The sequence below is a fragment of the Mobula hypostoma genome, chromosome 11 (assembly GCF_963921235.1).
Source record: "Mobula hypostoma chromosome 11, sMobHyp1.1, whole genome shotgun sequence".
Taxonomy (NCBI): domain Eukaryota; kingdom Metazoa; phylum Chordata; class Chondrichthyes; order Myliobatiformes; family Myliobatidae; genus Mobula; species Mobula hypostoma.
In genome coordinates this window covers 80,904,250-80,931,617 of record NC_086107.1, presented here as the reverse complement: position 1 = coordinate 80,931,617, position 27,368 = coordinate 80,904,250, and the positions used below count along the sequence as shown (strand labels likewise).

The 27,368-nt window shown below is 43.5% G+C and overlaps 1 protein-coding gene across 5 annotated transcripts in view; it reads left to right on the top strand.

Annotated features, from left to right (window-relative positions):
• LOC134353865 (cytohesin-3-like) overlaps positions 1–27,368 on the top strand; it is a 113,133-nt gene that overhangs the window by 65,408 nt on the left and 20,357 nt on the right. For all 5 annotated transcript variants that reach the window (XM_063062345.1, XM_063062350.1, XM_063062347.1 and 2 more), the window contains 4 exons: positions 14,808–14,926; positions 17,304–17,384; positions 21,308–21,420; positions 25,728–25,876. In XM_063062345.1, the coding sequence (XP_062918415.1) occupies positions 14,808–14,926; positions 17,304–17,384; positions 21,308–21,420; positions 25,728–25,876 (462 nt within the window). The remainder of the gene's footprint in view (positions 1–14,807; positions 14,927–17,303; positions 17,385–21,307; positions 21,421–25,727; positions 25,877–27,368) is intronic.

Sequence of the window (27,368 nt, the reverse complement as noted above, 5' to 3'; positions counted from 1 at the left end):
ACTGGCTGTCTCCCCCTTATTACTAGTTCTGATGAAGAGCCTTGACCTGAATCATTGACTGTCCAGTTCCCTCCACGGATAGTGGCTGACCGGCTGAGTTCTTCCAGCTCCTGTGTGTGTCGCTGCTGTCCCTGTATGAAGTTTAACGAGGACCGTGAGGAATACTGCTGGAGGTGAAAGGGTTACTGGCTTGCAGATAGGGAAGAACATTTGTCCACAGGCAGGTTACATGTTCTTTCATGTTACATTAGTGACAAAAACTACAGGAAATGCATTGCAGAGTGGAGCCTTGCTGAGACGCCATGTTTAGGACCTTAATGGATGAGAAAATAACCCTCATATCCTCAGAGCTGTTTCAATTAATGAGCTCAAAGTATCTAAAACAGCACAAAATGAAGACTTTTCTTTTTGGGGAGAGAATCTCCTTTGTTTGCTTATGATCCTACAAACCATCCAAGACTGTTTGAGACTGGGTCATAAACACAAGAAGTTCTGCAAATGCTGGAAATCCAGAGCACACACAAAATGCTGGAGAAACTCAGCAGGTCAGGCAGCATCTATTGATGTTTTGAGCTGAGAGCCTTCATCAGGACTGGGAGGGAAGGAGGCAGAAATCTTTCAATTTCCTTCTCCTCTTCACCTGCTCATCTCCTCATCTCCTCTCTCTGGTTCCTCTATATCTTCCCTTTTAACCTAGGTTTACTCTCCTCTCCTGTTATATTCCTTCTTCTTCAATCCTTTACCTCTTCCACCTATCAGCTCTTCACCCACCTTCCCCCTCACCTGGTCTCACCTGCCAGTTTATACTCCCCCTCCCACTCCCCACCTTCTTATTCTGGCTTCTTCCTCATTCCTTTTTAGTCCTGATGAAGAGTCTCAGCCTGAAACATCGGCAGTTTATTAATTTCCACAGAAGTTTCCTGACCTGCTGAGTTCCTCTAGCATTTTGTGTGGGTTGTTATGAGACAAGATGCCCTTTTTGTAATGAGTTTTCGGGCCAGAGAGCATTAGGCTCTGAGGTTTATAAGAGCATCTGAATTGGTTAATTGTTGTTTAACAGGAGTAGTTAATCAATTAAACTTCCATATGTTTTTCTCAAGAGACTCACTCTTTGTGATGCGATCTCCTGGTGTTTTCTGTTTAAGCTTGTTAAGTTTATTTTTATAGGCTCAGGGATTCTGTCTTACTCATGTTATTTAAGTGGACGCCAAATAGAGTGAATTGCGAGGTCCTAGTTTGGATAATGGTGTGCTCAGGCGAGTCATCGATGTTCTGTTGGAATTATTATGAGTAAACTCTGGTTGTGGGCTTGAGGCTGTCTCTTCCTCTGCACTGTGGTTATGATATTGTCAGTGCACAGCATGATACTTTGTCTTATCTCTCAGATGCAGAATAGAAAAAGACAGATTAATGGAGCCTAGACAGAGTCTCAAATCTGCTTTAAATTTATTCTTTGGGATGAGGCTTGCAGTCTGACTGGGGAAGCCTCCTTGAACAGCGGTTGTCCTTCTGGTGAAAGTGCTCCCACAGTGTTGTATGTGGGAGAAATTCCACGATTTTGACCCAGTAATGATGAAGGTGCCACAATAAGAAGGGATGGCACAATAGCATAATGCTTTACAACTCCAGCTATAAGATCGGGGCTAAATTCCTGCCGCTGTCTGTCAGGTGTTTGTGCGTTCTCCCCATGACCATATGGATTTCCTCCAGGTGCTCCAGTTTCTTCCCACATTCCAAAGATGTGCAGGTTAGGATTAGGAAGTTGTGGACATGAGATCCTGGTGCTGCAAGTACAATGACACTTTGAGGCAGCTCCAGCACATATTTGGACTTTGTTGGTCATTGATGCAAAATGATGTATTTAACTGTATGTTACTATGTTTCAACGTGCATGTGTTAAATAAAGCTAATATCTAAAAAGAAACATGTTTGGGTGGTGGTATTCCCCTGTGCCTGCAGCCTTTGTTCTTCTTGGTAGTAAACCTTGCGTACTTGGAAGGTGGTGTCAGACGGGGCCCAACAAGCAACCACATTACATTACATTTCTGAGAAAGGTTCCTCATCTTGTTAAGTAGAGAGAGTAAATGTTCACAATGACTGAGTTTTGTTCTGTTTTTTAAACCCATTCATTCTACATTGCCTCACTGAGAAGATTCTTGCCTGTGATGGTCAAAGACTGATCTTCAGGAATCTGTTTGGGAGAAAAATTGTGGCGAAGTTTTCAATATGTCTTTCTTCAAAAATTTTTTATAGAGTCATAGAGACATAGAACACTACAGCACAGAAATAGGTTCATCACTCATCTAGACTGTGCCTAGTCCCCTCAAAATACACCTGGACCACAACCCTCCATATTCCACCCAAACCTCTCTTTGAATGGTATGTACCATCCAAGCTTCTCTTAAATGCTGAAATCAATCCTATATCCACCACTGGCCCTGGCAGCTCATTCCACACTCTCACCACCCTCTCACTGAAGAAGCTCCCCCTCATGTTCTCTTTAAACATTTCACCTTTCACCCTTGCATTCACCCTATCTATGTCTCTCATAATTTTGTATAAAGAAATTTATCCTCATCTCTGATCTAACCGGGCACCTTTGTATTCCAAAGCTGTGCTCTCTGGTCCCAGAATCAACCAATATCAGAAACATCCTTTCTACGTCCACTCCATCCACGCCTTGCAATATTTGGTAGGTCTCAATGAGATCCCCCTCATTCTTCTAAACTCTAGTGAGTGCAGGCCCAGAGTTATCAAATGCTCCTCATATGTTAACCCTTTCATTCCTGGAATCATTCTCATGAACCTCCTCTGGAGCTTCTCCAATGTCAACACATCCATATTTTAGATATGGGGCCTTTAGTCATCTTCTCTCTAATCCTTTCATTAATTCAAATCTGTGCCCTCTGCTACAAGAAATGGATCCTTGCTATCTCCTCTCTCAAATCTTCTCATAATGTTATAGTCCTCAGTTAAATCACTCCTCAGCCACGTCTCCAAAGACAATAACCCCAGTCCAATCTTCACCATTTTTCAGTTCTGGCAACATCCTCGTTAATCTCCTCTGCACCTCTCACCAGTATGATCACACCTCTCCTGTAATGTTGGTGATCAGAAATGGATACTGTCCTCAAGCTGTGGTCTAATATGAGTTGTTTACAGTTTGAACAGAATCTCCTTCCTCTTATGAATGGGTCAAAGGTTGAGTGAGGAGCCTTTGCTGGCTCTGGCCTGTACTTGGCAGAATTTAGAAGAATGGGGGGGGGAACCCATTGAAACCTATTGAATACTGAGAGGTCTGGATAGAGTGGACATAGAGAGGATGTTTCCAATAGTGGGGAAGTCTAGAACCGGAGGGTACAGCCTCAGAATAAAAGGAAGTCCTTTAGAAAAGAGATGAAGAGTAATGTTTTTAGCCAGAAGGTGGTGAATCTGTGGAATTTGTTGCCACAGACAGCAGTGGAGGCCAAATCATTGGCAATATTTAAAGTGGAAGTTGATAGGTTCCTGGATGTCAAATGTTACAGGAGAAGACAGAAGAATGGGATTAAGAGGGATAATAAATCAGCCATGATGGAGCTACTTCTGCTCCTTTGTCTTACGGTCGTATTTCCAAAGCCTAGGTGGACTATCATGAACAGGGAGTTCAGAAGACTTTCTCATAGACAGGAGGTAGGAATGTGAGGTGCCGGGCAACACTAGAATGCTGTTACTGTGTAGTGACATGGTACAAAAGGAGTTGAGTCACAGAGAGCTCGTGATCTAATAAAACAACTGGAGAGCTTTTGTGGGCTTGAATGACCTACTTATGTTATCATATTCTGCTCATCTGATCAACTAAGCAGAGAGGAAGGTGGCAGTGTTCATTCCAATCCTGTAGCAAGAAAGATTAAGCACATCATCCTGTAGCAATAACACTGACTTACATTTATACTCCGTGGCCACATTATTAAGTACGCCTGTATACCTGCTCGTTAATGTGGATATCTAATCAGCCAGTTATGTGGCAGGAACTCAGCGCATAAAAGCTTGAAGACATGGTCAAGAGGTTCAGTTGTTGTTCAGACTAAACATCAGAATGGAGAAGAAATGTGATCTAAGTTACTTTAACCACAGAATGCTAATTGGTGCCAGATGGGGTGGTTTGAGTAAAACAGAAACTGCTGATCTCCTGGGATTTTCATGCACAACAGTCTCTAGAGTTTACAGAGAATGGAGTTCTGTGGGTGAATATGCCTTGACAGTAACTCAAATAACCATACATTGCAACAGTGATGTGCAGAACAACATCGCTGAATGCACAACACATCAAACCTCGATGGGCTACAGCAGCAGAAGACCACAAACATGCACTCATTTGCCACTTCATTCAGTCCAGGAGCAAACTAATAAAGTGGCCACTGAATGTATATATAGCGCCCATAAGGAACCGCACAATGCCCAAGAAACTGCACCTTGCACATTGGTCGTTCGCCATACTTTATGTATAGTGTTTTTTATAAACTCTATCATATTTCTTTATTTTCCTGTAAATTCCTGCATGAAAGGGAATCTCAAAGTGACATAAATGTACTTTGTTTATAAATTTACTTTGATGTAGGAAGGGGGAAAGGTGAGAAGTTCTGTATAGGATGTTCATAAGTTTAGGACCCAAGGAAAGTCCAATGACAATGGTGGGAGAGAAGAAAGTGGGGGGATTTAAAACCCAAGGTCCAATGACAATGGTGAAAGAGAAAAAGAGGGGGTTTAGGGTTGAAATAAAGGGTAGCATGATATTCGTATAACCATATAACAATTACAGCACAGAAACGGGCCATCTTGGCCCTTCTAGTCCATGCCGAACTTTTACTCTCACCTAGTCCCACCGACCTGCACTCAGCCCATAACCCTCCATTCCTTTCCTGTCCATATATCTATCCAATTTAACTTTAAATGACAACATTGAACCTACCTCAACCACGTCTGCTAGAAGGTCGTTCCACACAGCTACCACTCTTTGAGTAAAGAAGTTCCCCCTCATGTTACCCCGAAACTTTTGCCCCTTAACTCTCAACTCATGTCCTCTTGTTTGAATCTCCCCCACTCTCAATGGAAAAAGCCTATCCATGTCAACTCTATCTATCCCCCTCATAATTTCAAATACCTCTATCAACTCCCCCCTCAACCTTCTATGCTCCGAAGAATAAAGACCCAACTTGTTCAACCTTTCTCTGTAATTTAGGAGATGAAACTCAGGTAACATTCTAGTAAATCTTCTCTGTACTCTCTCAATTTTGTTTCCTATAATTCAGTGACCAGAACTGTAGACAATACTCCAAATTTGGCCTTACCAATGCCTTGTACAATTTCAACATTACATCCCAACTCCTATACTCAATGCTCTGATTTATAAAGGCCAGCATACCAAAGACTTTCTTCACCACCCTATCCAGACGAGATTCCACCTTTAGAGAACTATGCAATATTATTCCTAGATCCCTCTGTTCTCCTGCATTCTTCAATGCCCTACCATTTACCATGTATGTCCTATTTTGATAAATCCTACCAAAATGTAGCACCTCACATTTATCAGCATCAAACTCCATCTGCCATCTTTCAGCCCACTCTTCTAATTGGCCTAAATCTCTCTGCAAGCTTTGAAAACCTGCTTCATTATCCACAACTCCACCTATCTTAGTATTATCTACATACTTACTAATCCAATTTACCACCCCATCATCCAGATCATTAATATATATGACAAACAACATTGGACCCAGTACAGATTCCTGAGGCACACCACTAGACACCGTCCTCCAATCTGGCAAACAGTTATTCACCACTACTCTCTGGCGTCTCCCATCCAGCCACTGCTGAATCCATTTTACTACTTCAATATTAATACCTAACGATTGAACCATCCTAACTAACCTTCCATGTGGAACCTTGTCAAGAGCCTTACTGAAGTCCATATAGACAACATCCACCACTTTACCCTCGTCAACTTTCCTAGTAACCTCATCAAAAAATTCAATAAGATTTGTCAAACATGACATTCCACACAAAAATCCATGTTGACTGTTCCTAATCAGACCCTGTCTATCCAGATAGTTATATATACCATCTCTAAGTATACTTTCCATCAAATTATCCACCACTGATGTCAAACTCATCAGCCGATAATTGCTAGGTTTACTCTTAGAACCCTTTTTAAACAATGGAACAACATGAGCAATACGCCAATCCTCCGGCACCATCCCCGTTTCTAATGACATTTGAAATATTTCTGTCAGAGCCCCTGCTATTTCCACACTTACTTCCCTCAAGGTCCTAGGGAATATCCTGTCAGGACCCGGAGACTTATCCACTTTTATATTCCTTAAAAGTGCCAGTACTTCCTCTTCTTTAATCATCATACTTTCCATAACTACCCTACTTGTTTCCTTTACCTTACACAATTCAATATCCTTCTCCTTAGTGAATACCGAAGAAAAGAAATTGTTCAAAATCTTCTCCATCTCTTTTGGCTCCGTGCATAGCCGTCCACTCTGATTCCCTAAGGGACCAATTTTATCCCTTTTGCTATTAATATAACTGTAGAAACACTTTGGATTTATTTTCACCTTACTTGCCAAAGCAGCCTCACATCTTCTTTTAGCTTTTCTAATTTCTTTCTTAAGATTCTTTGTACATTCTTTATATTCCTCGAGCACCTCATTTACTCCAAGCTGCCTATATTTATTGTAGATCTCTCTTTTTTCCCGAACCAAGTTTCCAATATCCCTTGAAAACCATGGCTCCCTCAAACTTTTAACCTTTCCTTTCAACCTAACAGGAACATAAAGATGCTGTACCCTCAAAATTTCACCTTTAAATGACCTCCATTTCTCTATTACATCCTTCCCATAAAACAAATTGTCCCAATCCACTCCTTCTAAATCTTTTCGCATCTCCTCAAAGTTAGCCTTTCTCCAATCAAAAATCTCAACCCTGGGTCCAGTCCTATCCTTCTCCATAACTATATTGAAACTATTGGCATTGTAATCACTGGACCTGAAGTGCTCCCCAACACATACCTCTGTCACTTGACCTATTTCATTCCCTAATAGGAGATCCAACACTGCCCCTTCTCTAGTTGGTACCTTTATGTATTGCTGCAAAAAACCATCTTGCAGACATTTTACAAACTCCAAACCATCCAGCCCTTTTACAGACTGGATTTCCCAGTCTATGTGTGGAAAATTAAAATCTCCCGCAGTCACAACCTTGTGCTTACTACAAATATCTGCTATCTCCTTACAAATTTACAAATCATAGAGTAGGAAAAAGATATTACAGAGACAAATAAAAGTCGACATTTCGACAGGATCTGACGAAGGGTCTCGGCCCGAAACGTTGACTGTACCTCTTCCTAGAGATGCTGCCTGGCCTGCTGCGTTCACCGGCAACTCTTATGTGTGTTGCTTGAAATTCCAGCATCTGCAGATTTCCTTGTGTTTACAGAGACAAATGTTCCCCCAACAAAGATCTAGTGTTTCCCCGGTGTATATGATGAATAAAGTCTTCTCAGGATTCCAGCCAGGTACACATATTGATTTTAACCGACGTTTTGATGACAATCTCTGCCACCTTCATCTTATTCATTCCTCCAGCAATTAGAACCCATTACTAAATGCCTGAATACCTTTGTCTTTCAAAGAACATTACAGATAACTGTGGGATAGAGAATTGAGTTTGCCCACCAAACGTTAGAATAAACAGGAAAATGGGGTTAAGAGAGATTATAAATCAGCCATGGTAGAATGGTGGAGCAAATTCAATAGGTCAAATGGCCTAATTCTGCTCCTATGTTTTATGGTTTTAAACTGGCCTTCATTAGTCAGTGTATTGAGTTCAAGAGCCATGATGTAATGTTCCAGCTCTGTAAAACTCTGGTTAGACCACACTTAGAGTATTGTGTTCATTTCTGGTCACCTCATTATGGGAGAGAAGTGGAAGCTTTAGAGAGGGTGCAGAGAAGATTCACAAGGATGCTGGCTAGATTAGAGAGCATGTCTTATGGGGAAAGCCTGAGTGGGATAGGGCTTTTCCCTTTGGAGTGATGGAAGATAAGAGACAACTTAATAGAGGAGTACAGGATTATGAGAGGCTTAGATAGAGTGGAGAGCCAACACCTTTTTCCCAAGGCAATAATGGTCACTACAAGAAGACATCTGTTTAAGGTGAGTGAAGGAAACTTTAAGGGAGATGTTAAGGGAGATTATTATCTGAATGGTGGCCGATTAGGAAAAGGGGAGGTGCAACGAGACCTGGGTGTCATTTGTTACGAGAATACACATAAAATTAAGATGTTTGCTGGCCTGGGCTAGCATCAGTGGCATCAGCAGTTGGTCTGCCACCTGCCCTCAGGGGAAGGAGAGATAAGGAACAATGGAGCAGCGTCTGGAGATGTGTAATGAAGGGATGTGGGAGGAAGAGCTGTCTGGAGCGGCTCCCCCCTTTGAAGCCTGAACTGTTTGAAGTGATGGACAGGCGATACCCCAGCAGGGGGATAAAAAGGGACAGGTTCGCTAAGACAGACACACACGCCACCCGAGGTAACGAGACCCTGGAAGCGGTGCGCTTCTCACGAGTGGGTGAGAAGTCCCAGACAACGACAAGGGTGGAAAGGTACGATCAGCGGGAACCCGGTGTGTGTCCGCCCTTGCCTGGGTGCCGGGTTCACTGCAGAGGATCGACCGCATCTGGAGGAGGGGTCACAGTCGGTGACCTCAGGTGACATCACCAAGGACCCGCCCAAAAGCTGTTTGTGAGCCATCTCGCTGGTCTGTGAGCCATCTTGCTGGTCTGTGAGTGAAGCCGTTCTGAATGATGAGTTGTTCCTATTCTATCTCTCTCTTCCCCCACGTTGTCCACCGCCATGGCAACGATTACTGCGAACTGAACTACTAAACTGGACTGAACTTTGAGTCATTTTGAAATTGGTCATTTACCCCTAGACAACGATAGAGCTTGATTGATGCTGTTATCTTAATTCTGTGCACATGTGTGGTTATCATTGTTGAACTGTTGCATTTATTATCCTTTCGATTACTGTGTTGCTTGTTTCCTTAATAAAACTTTCTTAGTTCTAGTACTCCAGACTCCAACTGAGTGATCCATTTCTGCTGGTTTGGCAACCCAGTTACGGGGTACGTAACACATTATACACCAGTCATTGAAAGTGGGCATGCAGGTACAGCAGGCGGTGAAAAAGGCGAACGATATGCTGGCATTTACAGCGAGAGGATTCGAGTACAGGAGCAGGGAGGTACTACTGCAGTTGTACAAGGCCTTGGTGAGACCACACCTGGAGTATTGTGTGCAGTTTTGGTCCCCTAATCTGAGGAAAGACATCTTTGCCATAGAGGGAGTACAAAGAAGGTTCACCAGATTGATTCCTGGGATGGCAGGTCTTTCATATGAAGAAAGACTGGATGAACTGGGCTTGTACTCGTTGGAATTTAGAAGATTGAGGGGGGATCTGATTGAAACGTATAAGATCCTAAAGGGATTGGACAGGCTAGATGCAGGAAGATTGTTCCCGATGTTGGGGAGGTCTAGAACGAGGGGTCACAGTTTGAGGATAGAGGGGAAGCCTTTTAGGACCGAGGTTAGGAAAAACTTCTTCACACAGAGAGTGGTGAATCTGTGGAATTCTCTGCCACAGCAAACTGTTGAGGCCAGTTCATTAGCTATGTTTAAAAGGAAGTTAGATATGGCCCTTGTGGCTACAGGGTCAGGGGGTATGGAGGGAAGGCTGGGTTCTGAGTTGGATGATCAGCCATGATCATAATAAATGGCGGTGCAGGCTCGAAGGGCCGAATGGCCTACTCCTGCACCTATTTTCTATGTTTCTATGTTTCTATGTTAAAGGGAGGCTTTTCACACCACTGGCATCTCTCCTAAATGTTCCTCCAGTCCTCTTCAAGCCATCAGCCTCAACCACATTCGGGACACTTAAAAGACTCTTAAAGAGGTACACAGATAATGAAAAAAGGAGGGTTATGGGCTGTGTAGGAGGGAAGGGTGAGATTGATGGTGGAGTCGGTCTATATAGGTTAGCACAACATCATGGCCTGAAGGGTCCTTAGTGTGCTATACTGTTCTAAATTGGAAGTTCTAAACAAATATGACCAAAATGTACTGATTTACTATTAATCTAGAAAATGCTGTCAGATGATCGCTTTGCTATCTCAGAATGCCACTCTGAAATCATTATAAAATGTACAACACAAATACAGTTCCGCATTTTGTTTGTTGAAGCATGTTTTGCCAAAGATGAAAAGTGTTCCAACCCTCTGTCTGTAGGCAGCAATACTGAAAAGACACAGGAAACAGGGGCGTTCATATCAGATGCCAGAATCTATTCTGAGCTAGAGGCTTGACTAATGGATGGCTTGAATAAATGTGTAAATGTCTCTTGATGACATTATGAGCCTTTGTTACCCTTTAAAACAGGAAAATGATTGGCAGAACAAGATCCTGTGAAACTGTTCCATGATCCCCGCGAATCGTCGTGCAGATATTTCCCATCTCCTCTGAACTCTTCTCAAAAAGGGTGAAGAAAATATGTACAAGGATGGGTCAAGACTTGAGGGGTTGGGTTACAGGGGCTTGGAGGCTGAGCAGTAATCTTGCAAGAGGGCATGAGTAGGGGAAAGCAGGGTTGGGATTCAAGAACTAGAGGATGCAGGTTCTAAATGAAAGGGGAGAGATTGAATCTAAGAGGCAGCTATTACTTAGTGTACCTAACAAAGTAGCAACTGTGTGCATGTTTGTGGTCTTCTGCTGTGGTAGCCCATTCACTTCAAGGTTCAATGTGTTGTGCATTCAGAGATGGTCTTCTGCACACCACTATTGTAACGTGTGGTTATTTGAGTTACTGTCACATTCCTGTCACCTTGAACCAAACTGGCCTTTCTCTTCTGACCTCTTATTAACAAGGGATTTTCATCCACTGTACTGCTGCTTACTGGATTTTTTTGGGGGTTTTTTTGCATTATTTTCTGTAAATTCTAGAGACTGTTGTGTGTGAAAATCAGCAGTCTCTTAGATACTCAAACCACCCCATCTGGCACCAACAATCATTCCACAAAGTCACTTCGATCACATTTCTTCCTCAGTCTGATGTTTGGTTGGAACAACAACTGTACCCCTTGATTTTATGTATTGAGTTGCTGCCACATGACTGGCTGATTAGATATTTGCATTAACCAGCAGGGGTACAGATGTACCTTATAAAGTGGCTACAGAGTGTATGTGGATTGAGCTGCTAGAGGAGGTGGTAGAGGCAAGGTTTAAAAGGCATTCAGATAGAATGTGGATAGGAAAGGTTTAGAGGGATATGCAACGAATGTAGCTGGACATCTTGGTCAGCATGGGTAGATTGAGCTGAATGGGCCTTTTTCTGTGTGTAACACTCAATGACTTATCTGTCATTCTGGGAATCACAGGCTTTCTCTCTCTCTCACACACACACACACACACACACACAGATAATCAAACAGCAATTAAGAAAATATCAAATATTTCTTCCTGGATTCCCTCAAGAGGTCATGTTAATCATGCATATCTCAAACTGCTAATCTTTAATAAGGTACAGTATATGCTCTTGAGTCAACTGCGGTAGTTTGGAATGTTTATAGGGAAGGGAGGAGGACATTCATTCCATCAAGTCTGTACTGGGTGTGTGCAAGAGCAATCTAGCTTATCCCTCTTCTCCCCACTCCTCTTCACCTTTTCAGATACTTCTAAAGTTCAAAGTAAATTTATTATCATGGTACGTACATATATGTTATCATATAATACCTTAAGATTCATGTTCTCACAGGCATTTACAGGATAAAAGAAACACAATAAAATCCAACTGATTCCTAAGCTCTGGGACCTGGGCCTTAGCACTCAGATCTGCAGCTGGATCTTCAACTTCCTCACAGACAGGACCCAGGCTGTAAAAATAGGAGACACGCTCTCCTCTACAATCACTCTGAGCACTGGTGCCCCACAAGGCTGTGTACTCAGCCCCATGCTGTACTCACTGTACACCCATGATTGTGCAGCCAAGTTTCCACCGAACACAATTTGTAAGTTTGCTGATGACACCACAATTGTAGGCCATATCTCGGGTAATGATGAGTTTGAGTACAGAGAGGAAATTAGGAACCTGGTGGCATGGTGTGAAGACAATAACCTGTCCCTCAAGGTCAACAAGACGAAGGAATTGGTTGTTGACTTCAGAAGGAGTAGCGGGCCGCACGTCCCAATCTACATCAGTGGTGCGCAAGTGGAACAGGTCAAAAGCTTTAAGTTCCTCGGGGTCAATATCACAAATGACCTGACTTTGTCCAACCAAGCAGAGTTCACTGCCAAGAAGGCCCACCAGCGCGCTTACATTCTGAGAAAGCTGAAGAAATTTGGCCTGTCCCCTAAAACCCTCACTAATTTTTATAGATGCACTGTAGAAAGCATTCTTCTAGGGTGAATCACAACCTGGTATGGAAGTTATCCTGTCCAAGACCGGAAGAAGCTGCAGAAGATCGTGAACACAGCCCAGCACATCACACAAAACAATCTTCCGTCCTTGGACTCACTGTACACCACACGCTGTCGGAGCAGTGCTGCCAGGATAATCAAGGACACGACCCATCCAACCAACACACATTTTGTCCCCCTTCTCTCCAGGAGAAGGCTCAGGAGCTTGAAGACTCGTATGGCCAGATTTGGGAACAGCTTCTTTCCAACTATGATAAGACTGCTGAACGGATCCTGACCCGAATCTGGGCCGTACCCTCCAAATATCCGGACCTGCCTCTCGGGTTTTTTGCACTGCTTTACTTTCCCTTTTCTATTTTCTATTTATGATTTATAATTTAAATTTTTAATACTTACTATCGATTTGTACTCCGGGAGCGCAAAGCACAGAATCAAATATCGCTGTGATGATTGTACACTCTAGTACCAATTGTTTGGCGACAATAAAGTATAAAGTGAAGTATAAAGTATTTTACAAAAAAACCTGTACTAAAACAGGCAAAATTCTATAAACAACCAATGTGCAAAAGAAGACAAACTGCACAAATAAAAATAATACTGACAACATGAGTTGTAAAGAGCCTTTGAAAGTGAGTCTGTAGCGTAGAATCAGTTCAGTGGCGAAAGATATGATCACTCATTTCAGAAGGCTGATGGTTGATGTGTAATAACTGTTCCTGAACCTGGCGGTGTCGGGCCTGAGGCTCTTGTACTTCCTGCAGGTAGTAGTGAGAAAAGGGCTTGGTGGAAGTTCTTGATGATGGTTGTTGCTCTTTATTAAACGTGCTCAGTAATGGTGAGGATTCTGCCTGTGATGCACTGGGCTGTATCCTTCACTTTCTGTAGTCTTTTCCATTCCTGGGCATTGGTGTTTCCATACCAGACCATGATGCAACCAGTTAGGATACTCTCCATTGTGCATATATATAAGTTTGCAAAGTTTCTGGTGACATGCCAAATCTATACAAACATCTGGGAAGATGGAGGCATATATCTGGCTCATTTTATGTGCTAGGGTTGAATCTCCCTCTGTTACTCTGGGTGATGTACAGTATTTCTGAATGTATCATGAAGCAATTTGAACTTTTGTTGTTTTTGTAGGAATGGGATGAATATTAAAAGTTCAAAGTTCAAAGTAAATATATGTCACCATACAAACCCCCAGACTCATTTTCTTGTGGGCATTCTCAATAAATCCAATAACTGTAATAGAATTGTGAGAATTGTTTGTGGTTTCGTATCAAGGGGCTAAATTATCACATGTTCTGATCTTTTGCACCTCTTCTGCCTTTTTGACGTGCTATTGACAGCTTTATCTTCATCTGTAAAACCCCTGCTCTCCGGAATTCATTAGCTAAACCTCTTCACTTCAGTCAATGCTTGAAACCTCTCTCCGAACCTTTTGCCGAACTCCAGCTCTCCCATTTTAATGTGTTCAGTATTGATTCAGGATTAAATTTCTGTCATATTAAATGTATGAAAACAATTTTCATCATTATTCTTTCTATAAAATTGCTCAAATGTGATCAGAAAATTGAACATAGACCAGGAACAGGCCTTTTCGCCCACAGTGTTCTGCTGAAAAAATTAAATTAGTAATCAAATATCCAACTAAACCAGTCTCTTCTGCCTACACAATGTCCCCACTGTTCCATTTTCACACATTCATGTACCTATCTAAAAGTCCCCATTGTATCTGCCTCTACCACAAACCCAGGCAGCGCGTTCCAGACACTCAGCACTCTCTGTGTAAAAAAACTTGCCCCTCATCTCCTTTGAAATGTACCCCTCTCATCTTAAATGTATGCCCCCTGGTATTAGACATTTCAACCCTGGGAAAAAGATACTGTCTGTCTCTTCCATCTATGACTGTCATAATCTTATAAACCTCTATCTGATCTCCCCTCAGCCTCCGACATTCTAGAGAAGACAACCCAAGTTTGTTCAGCCTCTCATGATAGCACATGCCCTCTAATCCAGGCAGCATCCTGGTAAACCTCTTCTGCACCCTCTCCAAAGCCTCAACATCCTTCCTATAGTGGGGCAACCAGAACTTTACACAATACTCCAGATGCAGCCTACCCAGAGTTTCATCCAACTGCAACATAACTTCCTGTCTTTTGAACTCACAGCCTCGACTCATGTTACGTTATTGGTGATGTTACAATATTCTGCTTTATTTGAGGTGATAAGCTATTTAGGTTGCCTCAGACAGATGATAAATCTGTTTCAATGACTGTCTGTGTTGTTGACAGGGTATAGAATTCCTGATACAGAACAAATTGTTGTGTCAGAATGAAGAAAACATTGCCAAGTTCCTGTACAAGGGGGAAGGATTGCACAAAACTGCCATTGGAGACTACCTTGGAGGCAGGTGAGACCGATGAATTTCTAGGGATTGGTCAACGATGTCAACGATAGAATTCTACCCAATGCAAGAAAAATGGGAGTTTTGAGGAGCCCATGTAGTTCTTTGTGTCTGCTGCAAGCTGAGTTGGTGGTGAGGAAGGCAACTACAATGTTAGCATTCATTTTGAGAGAACTAGAATATAAAAGCAAAGATGTAATGCTGAGGTTTTTCAAGGCATTATTTCGAGCATCATGAGCAGTTTTGGGCTTCATATCTAAGAAAGGATGTGCTGGCATTGGAGAGGGTCTAGAGGAGGTTTACAACAATGATCCGAGGAATGAGAGGAAGCATACAATTGTTCTGGGCCTTTACTCACTGGAATTTAGAAGAATGAGGGGGGATCTCATTGAAGCCAATCGATTTGGCCAGATTTGGGAATGGCTTCTTTCCAACTGTGATAAGACTGCTGAATGGATCCTGACCCGGATCTGGGCTGTACCCTCCAAATATCCAGACCTGCCTCTTGGTTTTTTTTTTGCACTACCTTACTTTCCATTTTTCTATTTTCTATTTATGATTTATAGTTTAAATTTTTAATATTTACTAATTTAAACTATTTTTAATATCTTTAATATTTAATATTTGTAATCCAGGGAGTGTGAAGTGCAGAACCAAATTTCGCTGTGATGATTGTATGTTCTAGTACCAATTGTTTGGCGACAATAAAGTATAAAGTATAAAGTATTGAAAGGCCTGGATAGAGAGGACGTACAGAGGATGCTTAGGACCAGAAGGCACAGCCACAGCCACAGCCACAGAATATAAGATGTCCCTTTAGAACAGAGATGATGAATTTCTTTAGTGCATCTCTGGAATTCATTGTCATAGATGGCCGTGGAGTGTATACTTAAAGCAGAGGTTGATAGGTTCTTGATTAGTCAGGGTGTCAAAGGTTACGGGGAGAAAGCAGGAGAATGGGATTGAGAAGGATAATAAATTAGCCGTGATCGAATAGTGGAGCAGACTCTGTAGGCTGAATGGCCTAATTCTATTCCTGTGTCTTATAATCATACAACATAGGAGCAGGCCATTTGGCTCAGCTTGTCCATGCTAACCACTATGCCCATCTAAGCTAATCCCACTTGCCTACATTTGGCCTGGATCCCTCTAAACCAGGGGTTCCCAACTTTTTTATACCATTAACCGAGGTGTCTGTGGACCCCGGGTTAGGAACGTCTGCCCTACACCTTCCCTATCCATACAGCTGTTCCACTGGACCCACCTCCACCACTCCTTATGGTAGCTCGTTCCACATATGCTCTGTCCCACTGTTTTAGTTTTGTGCTCTAGTAACCGGGGTTCAGTTCTTAGCTCCAGCACTGTCTGTGTGGAGTTTGCATGTTCTTCCTGAGACAGCATAGGTTTCTTCCAGGTTCTCTGGTTAACTCCCACATCTCAAAGACATGTGGGTTGGTATGTTGATTGGCCTATGTAGAGTCTGGAGAGAGTTGATGGAAATGTCAGGAGAATAAGAGGATCAAAGATTAACTTTATTCACCAAATACATTGACATGTTTCTGGAATTTACCATGGTGTGTAGGCATGACATGTCACAAAAACAACATTGAACCATTATGAAGAATAAAGAATTATCAGAAAATAAAGTTAGAGGTTAAAGTATGAATATGAAACAAAATGTGCATAAATAGATAAATACCAGCATGTATTTAAGTGTAAATAAGATACCAATGCAGAATTGGTGCGAACGGGTGCTTGATAGTATGGGCTCAATGGGCTGAGAGGCCTGTATTTGTTCTGTGTGACCATGTCTCAAGTGATGGATTAGATTTCTGTTTCAACAATTAGATAGGTACATGGATGGGAGGGGTACGGAGGACTATGGTCCAAGTGCAGGTCGATCGGTCTAGACAGTTCAAATGATTTGACATGGACAAGATAGGCCAAAGGGCCTGTTTCTGTGCTGTTGTTTTCTATGTCTCTGTGAGCAGGGCAGGAAAGGGTTACAGGGATGGGGAGTGCTGTGGATATGCAGGATTCAGGTTAAGGTCCAGAGCTTGGCAGTTCTTCCCTGAGAACATTTTACCTCTCTTAATTCCTTTATGAAGTCTTTAAAGACAAATGCACAGTTTAAACTTTCAGTCACCTGACCAAATGTCACATAACATGGCACGGAGGCTACCCTGACAGAATATGCGGTACTGCTCCTCCAACCTGGCGGCAGAGGAGGCCTTGGACTGACATGTCAGAATGGGAATGGGAAGATGAATTGAAAGGGGTGGTCACGGAGAGATCCCACCTTTTATGGTGGATGGGGCGAAGTTGGGTTCTAATTCAATGAAACAAGAGTCTGAAACTTTCCTTTTGCTCTTACCCTTTTCAGGGAACCTCTGAACATCAGGATTCTACAAACGTTTGTGGAACTGCATGAGTTTTCTGACCTCAACCTTGTACAGGCACTAAGGTGAGAACATTAATGGATCGCCAGTGAATCAGACTTATTATCTCTGACTTATATGGCGTGAAATTTGTTGGTTTGCAGTAGGAGACTGGTCGGTTGTCTGTTGTATCTGTTGATAGAAGTTAGATTTGTGCAGTTCTTCGTTACTTGATGTGAACTGCACAAAAATCTGTGTGGGAGAGTTTCTGAAGTGAAAAGGCAGTTCCACTCTCTTGACCTCAGATGTCCAAGTCCTGTGGTATGAGAAGTTGTCACAACCAGGGTCTTCCTTAGTTGTTGTAGATGATAAAGGAATAATGACAATAGTAGTGTTCATGATTAGGATTATTCTTAAATCTGACAATGGAAGAGAAGAAGTTGTTCTATAAATTTGCATGTGTGCCCACTGGTTCCTGTACCTCCCTCCTCATCGTAGTATGTGAAGAGTGAAGATCCTTAACGATGCATGCCACCTTCTTGAGGCACCACCCCTTGAAGATGTCCTTGATGATGGAGAAGCTTGTGCCCATGATGGAGCTGGCTAAGTCTACAACTCTTTGCAGCCTCCTGCAATCCTGCACGTTGGAATCTCCATTCCAGGTGGTGATGCAAACAGTCGGAATATTCTCCATCCCATATCTGAAAAATCTGGCATCTCTCCTTTGATCCTTGCCTATTTTTATTGATGCACGGTAGAAAGCATTCTATCTGGATGGTTTGGCCACTACTCTGCCCAACACCTTAAGAAATTGCAGAGGTTTATGGGCATAGCTCAGCACATCACTGAAACCAGTCTCCCCTCCATGGACTCTGACTACACTCCTCTGCCTCAGCAAAATCAGCCAACAGAATCAAAGGCACCAGCCATCCGGGACATTCTCTTCTTCCCTCTCTCACTGGGCAGAAGATCAAGAAGCTTGAAAGCATGTACCGTGAAGCTCAAGAACAGCTTCTATCCCACTGCTTCAGACTTGTGAATGGACCTTTGTATAATAGGATAGATTCTTGATCCAAAATAAAGCCCTTTACCTCTTCCACCTCTCCCCTTTCAGCTTCTTACTCCATCCTCACCTACCTACCTTTCCCCTCACGTGGTATCACCCATCGCTTGCCAGCTTGTACTCCTTCCTCTCTGCCTTTTGTCTCCTTACCTTCCAGTGTCGATGAAGGGTCTGTTTATTCTCCTCCATAGATGCTGCCTGACCTGCTGAGTTCCTCCAGCAATTTGTATGTCTTGCTCAAGGTTTCCAACAACTGCAGAAAATTGAACCCCTGATTTAACCCTAACCCAATCATGAGACAGTTTACCAATTAACCTACCAAACAATTCATCTTTAGACTGTGGGTGGAAACCATAGCACCCGGAGGAAACCCACGTAGTCATAGGGAGAACGTACCAGCTCCTTACAGGTAGCAGTTGGAAATGAACCCGTGTCACTGGTACTGTAACGTGTTGTGCTAACTGCTACACGACCCTGCCATCCAATCTGCCCTGCAATGACCTTGCAAAGTATTGTCTACCTGTACCACCTCGATGCACTGTGTAATGAAATGATCAAAGTTTTTCACTGTATCTCAGAGCGTGCAACAATAATAGAGCAACTTACCTATAGAAGTTTGTCAGTTTTTGGTGAGCTGCTGATGCGTCTTCTTTGTAATTCAGAATCAGAATCGGGTTTATTATCATTGACATGTTGTGAAATGGGTTGCTTTGCAGCAGGAACAACATTAAAAAACACTATAAGTTACAATAAGAAATATAAAAAACAAATCATTGCAAAAAGTGAGGTAGGGTTCACGGTCCATTCAGAAATCTGATGGTGGAGGGGAAGAAACTCTTCCTAAAGTGTTGAGTGTGTCTTCAGGCTCCTGTGCCTCCTCCCTGGTGGTAGTTTTGAGAAGAGGCATGTTGTGGACGGTGAGGACCCTTAATGATGGATGCTACTTTTCTGAGTCATCGCCTTTTGAAGATGACCTCAATGGTGGGGAGGATGGAGCTGGCTGAGTTAACAAGCCCCCAGTCCTGTGCAGTGGTCCCTCTATAACGGATGGTGATGCAGACAGTCACAGTATGTCTGTAGAACATAATTTGTAGATTATATCAACGTCCACATCCTATACATGATGCTGGAAGGCAGAAGTTTCCCTCACAGATGTTTGTGGTTTCTTGTTTGTTCTCTTTTCTTTGTAATATTTGTTTCCTTTGTTAACCACCTGCACCCGTCTATTTATATCGGAACTCAGGAGACAATCCCTTTGCTTCTGATTGTTTGCCCCTACACCTCCTCCCTCAGTAGCATTCAAGGCCCTAAACATTTCTCCCAGGTGAAGCAACACTGCACCTGAGAGTCTGTTGGGGTGGAGTTGGGGTGGTCATCTATTGTATCAGATTCAGCCTCCTCTACTTCGGTGAGACTCGATGCAGATTGGGGAACCGCTTTGTTCAACATCTTCGTTCTGTCTGCTGCAAAAGGCTGGAAGTCATTTCGATTCAACTTCCCATTCCTATTCTGACATGTCTGTCCATGACCTCCACTTCTGCTGCGGTGAGGTCAAACTCCAGTTGGAGGAGCAACACCTCATATTTTGTCTGGTTATCCTCCAACCTGATGGCATGAATATTGATTTCTCCAACTTCCATCAATCACTCCTCCCTCCTTCCTTCTCGCTGGTTCCATTTCCTATTCTCGATCCCTTCTTACCCCTTTTCTTCTCCTCACCTGTCCATCACCGCCCTCTAGTTTCCCATATCCTTCCCTTTCTCCTATGGTCTACTCTCCTCTCCTATCAAATTCCTTCTGCTTCAGCCCTTTACCTCTTCCACCGATCACCTGCTAGCTTCTTACTTCATCCCCACCCACCCACCTTGTCTCACCTAGCACCTGACAGCTTGTACTCTGTCCCCTCACCCCAACTTCTTATTCTGGTTTCTCCCCCTTCCTTTCCAGTCCTGATGAAGGGTCTTGGTCCAAACATTATCCTCTATTGACGCTGTGATGCTGCCTGACCTGTTGAGTTCCTCCAGCATTTTGTGTATGCTTCTCAAGGTTTCCAGCATTTGCAGAATCTCTTGAGTTTAAGAATAGGGGAGGCGAGGAATTTGCTGTAAACTGCGTTAAATTATTTGAAGGTCACAAGATAATTATGGATCTGATCTTCATTCGTCCATGTTGATGTTGTGAGTTGCCATCCTGAACTAGTTACACAGAACATGGAACATAGAACAGCACAGCTCTTCGACTCACCATGTTGTGCCCACCTTTTAACCTACTCTAAGATCAACCTAACCCTTCCCACCCACACAGCCCTTCATTTTTCTATCATTCATGTGCTCTCATATCACTCAGAGTTTCTAAAATGCCCCTGATATATCTGCCTCTACCAATACCCCTGGTAGTGTGTTCCATGCACCCACCACTCTATGTGTGAAAAAACCTACCTCTGACATCCCCCCCAAACTTTCCTCCAATCTCCATAAGATTATGCCCTTTCATAATAGCTGTTTCTACACTGGGAAGAATTCTTTGGCTGTCCATTGGATCTGTGCCTCTTATCATCTTGAATACCTCTAATAGGTTGCCTCTCATCCTCCTTCGCTCCAAAGAGAAAAGCCCTAGCTTGCTCAGCCTCTCCTCATAAGACATGCTCTCTATTCCAGGCGGCATCCTGGTAAATATCCTCTGCACCCTCGCTAAAGCAGTCACATCCTTCCTCGAATGAGGCAACTGGAACTGAACACGGTACTCCAAGTTTCAACACTGTGCTCTCTGGTAAGCCAGCAAACCTTGGTGCAAGCGACTTCCAGAGTTAAATACACTTGCCTCAGCACTGCTATCTCAACAGATGGGCAGCTTACAACAACTTTTGTCTGCCCTCCATGGTGTAAAACCTCACGAGCACGAATTACAGCCATTGTACTCACAGCCTGATTTTGTTCCAACTTGCAGGCAGTTCCTGTGGAGTTTCCGGTTGCCAGGCGAAGCTCAGAAGATCGACAGGATGATGGAAGCCTTCGCAACGCGATATTGTCAGTGCAATCCAGACGTTTTCCAGTCCACCGGTGGGTACCTGAAGCTTGCAACTGGTTGGATATTCAACCAATAGAATGGTAGAGTAATGGTTTACATTACCATCGACCTGGGTTCCATTCCTGCTGCTGTCTGCAGGGAGTTTGTACGTTCTTCCCGTGACCACGTGGGTTTCCTCTGGGTGCACTGGCTCCCTCCCACGGGTAGGTTAATTGGGCATTGTAAATTGTCCCATGATTAGGCTAGGATTAAATCAGGGGATTGATGGGTGGTGTGGCTCTGAGGGCCGGAAGGTCTGTGTCTCAATAAAAAAAAATAAACTAACAGACACAAAATGCTAGAGGAACTCAGCAGGTCGGGCAGCATCTACGGAGGGTCAACGTTTTGGGCTGAGACCCTTCATCAAGACTGGAAAGGAAGGGAACAGAAGGCAGAATAGGAAGGCTGGGGGAGGAGAAGGACTACAAGTCGGAAGATGATAGGTGAGATCAGTTGGGGGATGTGGGTGAGGGGTGGGGGATGAAGTGAGAAGCTGGGAGGTGAATGGTTGTGAATGGTATGCTGGCATTTATAGCGAGAGGATTCGAGTACAGGAGCAGGGAGGTACTACTGCAGTTGTACAAGGCCTTGGTGAGACCACACCTGGAGTATTGTGTGCAGTTTTGGTCCCCTAATCTGAGGAAAGACATCTTTGCCATAGAGGGAGTACAAAGAAGGTTCACCAGATTGATTCCTGGGATGGCAGGACTTTCATATGAAGAAAGACTGGATGAATTGGGCTTGTACTCGTTGGAATTTAGAAGATTGAGGGGGGATCTGATTGAAACGTATAAGATCCTAAAGGGATTGGACAGGCTAGATGCAGGAAGATTGTTCCCGATGTTGGGGAAGTCCAGAACGAGGGGTCACAGTTTGAGGATAGAGGGGAAGCCTTTTAGGACCGAGATTAGGAAAAACTTCTTCACACAGAGAGTGGTGAATCTGTGGAATTCTCTGCCACAGGAAACTGTTGAGGCCAGTTCATTGGCTATATTTAAGAGGGAGTTAGATATGGCCCTTGTGGCTACGGGGGTCAGGGGGTATGGAGGGAAGGCTGGGGCGGGGTTCTGAGTTGGATGATCAGCCATGATCATAATAAATGGCGGTGCAGGCTCGAAGGGCCGAATGGCCTACTCCTGCACCTATTTTCTATGTTTCTATTTCTATGTGATAGGTGAGATCAGTTGGGAGATGTGGGTGAGGGGTGGGGGATGAAGTGAGAAGCTGGGAGGTGATAGGTGGAAGAGGCAAAGAGCTGAAGAAGAAGAATTTTGATAAAGAGAGGAGAATGGACCATGAGAAAAAGGGAAGGAGGAGGGGCACCAGAGGGAGAAGATGGATGGGAGAGGAGGTAAGAGGCACCAAAGGGAGGTGACTTATTAAGATAGTTTGATTCCTGCTGCAACAGTTTTCACATGTACTTTTCCATTTCTCTATGTCTGTGGTCATGTTTCAGAACAATTTTTTCAGATCTTACCCTTATTTCATTTAGCATGTTGTTTAGAACAAATTAAAAAATCAGCAACTGAGTTGGAGTGATACTCCAAGAAAAAATAAAAGTTTTATATTTTATAAAATGAGATAATTGTATTTATTTATTGAGATACAGTGCAGTACAAGCCCTTCCAGCCCTTCAAGCTATGCAGTCCAGCAATCCCCGATTTAAACCTAGCCTAATCACGGAACAATTTGCAATGACCAATTAGTATGTCTTTGGAATGTGGGAGGAAACCAGAGCACCCAAAGGAAACCCACGTGGTCATGGGGTACAAACTCCTGACAGGCAGCCCAAGTAGATCACTCTTGTTGGCTGATATCCCTTTGAAATGCCAGTCTCCTGCACTAGCCCTTAGTAACAAAACTAAACTGAAAATTAATTCATTGATTAAACTCAATAATTGACTAGATTCAAAAACAGTTACTTTCTCCAAATGGCCACCCATTAACCCATCCTACTCCAGCCCCCACCAGCACTACATCCACCATTAGCCTCTTCTCTCCACAGCCCCTCAGCATCCTTCATTCCTGCCCCCACCGTGCACACTCCACACCTCATGCACAGTCACAATCATTGACCCACTGTGTGTTCATCCACCCTGCTGCTACCTCGAAGAGTTTCTCTTATCAAGAGTTGCTTTGTCCCTTTATCAGTTCCTGTCAGAGTCACATTATGTCCAGATACTCCTGCACCTAGCGTCACTTTATCTGCATGAACCATAAATCATTGGAGCAGAATTAGGCCATTCGACCCATTGAGTCTGTTCTGCCATTTGATCAGAGCTGATTTATAGTCTGTCTTAATCCCAATCTTTCTGCTTTCTCTCTGTAATCTGGATATTGGTATTTCTATACCAGGCTAGGATAGGTTAGGATATTCTCCACTGTGCACCTGTAGAAGTTTGTCAAAGTTTTGCTGACATGCTGAATCCACACAAATGTCTCTAAGAAAGAAGAGGTGTTGAATTTGGGTTTAATTCCACGCTCCTCCACAATTTCTGACCCTGAAGTTAAAATCCAGCCCAATGAACCATGGCTGACACCAGCTGTAAAGTGCCTGAAGAATTAAAATTCACTAGAGCAAAAAACGAGTTCAGATGGCATCCGTCGAGAGTATCGCCCTGCACTTGGACCTCCAGCATCTGCATTCTCCTGAGCTTCCTGTGGATTTAAACAGCGTGGCATGAGAGCAAAACTCTTTACAATGCCAGCTGGAAGATCAGGGTCCGAATCCCGCCGCTATCGTCGAGGAGATTACATAGTTTCCGCGTGGGCTTCTTCTAGATGCTCCAGTTTTCCACCATATTCCAAAAGCATATGGGTTTGTAAGTTATTGGCGTGCTACGTTGGCACTGAGACGGTTACAAAATGTAAAAGCTACCGAAAAGGTGCACAAGTAAATGATAAAGTGCAAGATTATAATGGTGAGGCCAGGAGTCCATCTTATTGTACGAGAGGTCCATTCAACAGTGGGATCAGAATCAAAATCCAGTTTATCATCACTGGTAACACTTGCAGGCTGCTCCTAATATAGACTTGGACTGTGTTGGTGATTGATGCTAAATGATGCATCTGATATTTCGATATACATGTGACAAATAAAGCTAATCTTTATCTTGCAACACACATCAAAGTTGCTGGTGAACGCAGCAGGCCAGGCAGCATCTCTAGGAAGAGGTACAGTCGACGTTTCGGGCCGAGACCCTTCGTCAGGACCAACTGAAAGAGGAGCTAGTAAGAAATTTGAAACTGGGAGGGGGAGGGGGAGATTCAAAATGATAGGAGAAGACAGGAAGGGGAGGGTTGGAGCCAAGAGCTGGATAGTTGATTGGCAAAAGGGATATGAGAGGATCATGGGATGGGAGGCTTAGGGAGAAAGAAAGGGGGAGGGGGGAAGTCCAGAGGATGAGCAAGGAGTATAGTGGATAGACATATCAGAATGGGAATGGGACATGGAATTAAAATGTGGGGCTTTCTCTGGCGAACAGAGCGTAGGTGTTCAGCAAAATGGTCTCCCAGTCTGCGTCGGGTCTCGCCAATATATAGAAGGCCACATCGGCAGTGGCCACTCATTTTAATTCCACATCCCATTTCCATTCTGATATGTCTGTCCATGGCCTCCTCTACTGTAAAAATGAAGCCACACTCAGGTTGGAGGAACAACACCTTATATTCCATCTGGGTAGCCTCCAACCTGATGGCATGAACATTGATTTCTCTAAATTCCATTAATGCCCCATCTCCCCCCGTACTCCATTTGTTATTTATATATATATATATATATATATTCTTTTTCTCTCTCTCTCCTTTTTCTCCTTCTGTCCCTCTCACTATACTCCTTGCTCATCCTCTGGGCTTCCCCCCCTCCCCCTTTCTTTCTCCGTAGGCCTCCTGTCCCATGATCCTCTCATATCCCCTTTGCCAATCACCTGTCCAGCTCTTGGCTCCATCCCTCCCCCTCCTGTCTTCTCCTATCATTTTGGATCTCCCCCTCCCCCTCCCAGTTTCAAATCTCTTACTATCTCTTCTTTCAGTTAGTCCTGACGAAGGATCTCGGCCCAAAACATCGACTGTACCTCTTCCTAGAGATGTTGCCTGGCCTGCTGCGTTCACCAGCAACTTTGATGTGTGTTGCTTGAAATTCCAGCATCTGCAGATTTCCTCGTGTTTGCATTGCTAATCTTTACCTTTGTTGTTACGTTGTTAAATGCCTGGAGTTCTCACTGGTTATGTTTTGCAAAGTTACTTTAACCATTTGGTGCTGTTTCTCGGGGCTTACTAACAATGCACGTTTGCATTGCAGATACCTGTTATGTGCTATCGTTTGCAATCATTATGTTGAACACAAGTCTACACAATCCGAACGTTAAGGAGAAGCCGGCACTGGAAAGGTTTATAGCAATGAACCGTGGGATCAACAATGGTGGCGACCTTCCCCCAGAACTTCTCAAGGTAAGCACTCCCCACTGACTGACTGAACGTACACTGTCAGCAGCCTGCGTTCACTGGGCAATAATGTGGAGGCTTTATAATCTTCAAGACCTTGGCCTCAATACCCAGTTGTGCAATTGGATCCTGGATTTCTTCACTTGCAAACCCCAGTCAGTTTGGATTGGCAAAAACATCTCCCCCACAATCTCCATCAGCGCAGGAACACTACAGAGCTGTGTGCTTAGCACCCAGCTCTACTCGCTTTACACCTATGTCTGTGTGGCTAAGTACAGATCCTACACCAGCTGATGACACTACTGTTGTGGGCCGTATCAAAGGTGACGATGAATCGGAACACAGCAGGGAGATGGAAAGTTTGGCTGAATGGTGTAATAACAATAACCTCTCACTCAATCAGACCAAGGAACTGATTGTAGACTTCAGGAGAAGGAAACCAGAGGTTCATGAGCCAGTCACATCAGAGGATCAGAGATGGAGAGGGTCAAGAACTTTAAATTCCCGTGTGTCACTATCTCAGAGGACCTGTCCTGGACCCATCGTATAAATATTATTGCAAGGAAGGCACAATAGCATGGCTACTTCCTTGGGAGTATGTGGAGATTCGGTGGGTCATCAAACACCTTGGCAAACTTCTGTAGATGTGTTGTGGAAAGTGTGCTGACTGGTTGCATTATGGTCTGGTGTGGGAACACCAATGCCTTTGAGCAGAAAACCCAACAAAAGGTAGTGGATTCAGCTCAGTACATCATGGGTAAAGCCCTCCCAACCATTGAGCACTTCTACATGATACTTTGCAGTAGAAAAGCAGCAACCATCATCAAAAATCCTCACCACCCAGGCCATGCTCTTTTCTCACTGCTGCCGTCAGGTAGAAGGTACAAAACCTCAGGACTCACACCACCAGGTTCAGGAACAGTTACTACTCCTCAACCATTACACTCTTGAACAAAAGGGGATAACTACACTCATTCCATTTCTGATGTTCCCACAACCGATGGTCTCACTTTAAGGACTCTTTCTCTTGTTACTTCATGCTCTCGTTATTTGTTGCTATTTAGTTACATTTGTATTTACACATATTCTGTTCATTGATCTTGTTTACAGTTACTGTTCTATAGATTTGCTAAGAATGCCCACAGGAACAAGAATCTCAGGGTTGTATGTGGTGTATGTGGTATCTGATAAAAAAATACTTTGAACTTGACTTTGAACTTTGAAGGGGGAATTCTTCACTCAGAGTGTGGTGAGAGTGTGGATGCCAGTGCACGTGGTGGATGTTGGTTTGAACCCAAAATTTAAGAGAAATTTAGATAGGCACATGGATGGTAGGGGTATGGAAGCCTATGGTCTGGGTGTAGGTCAATGGGACTAGGCAGATGAATCATTTGGCTCAGAATAGAAAGGCCTTTTTCTGTGCTGTATGTTCTATATGACCATCAGCCTGAAGAAAACTAATGTGTTGGGCCAAGGCGTTGAGCACCCCCCGCCATTA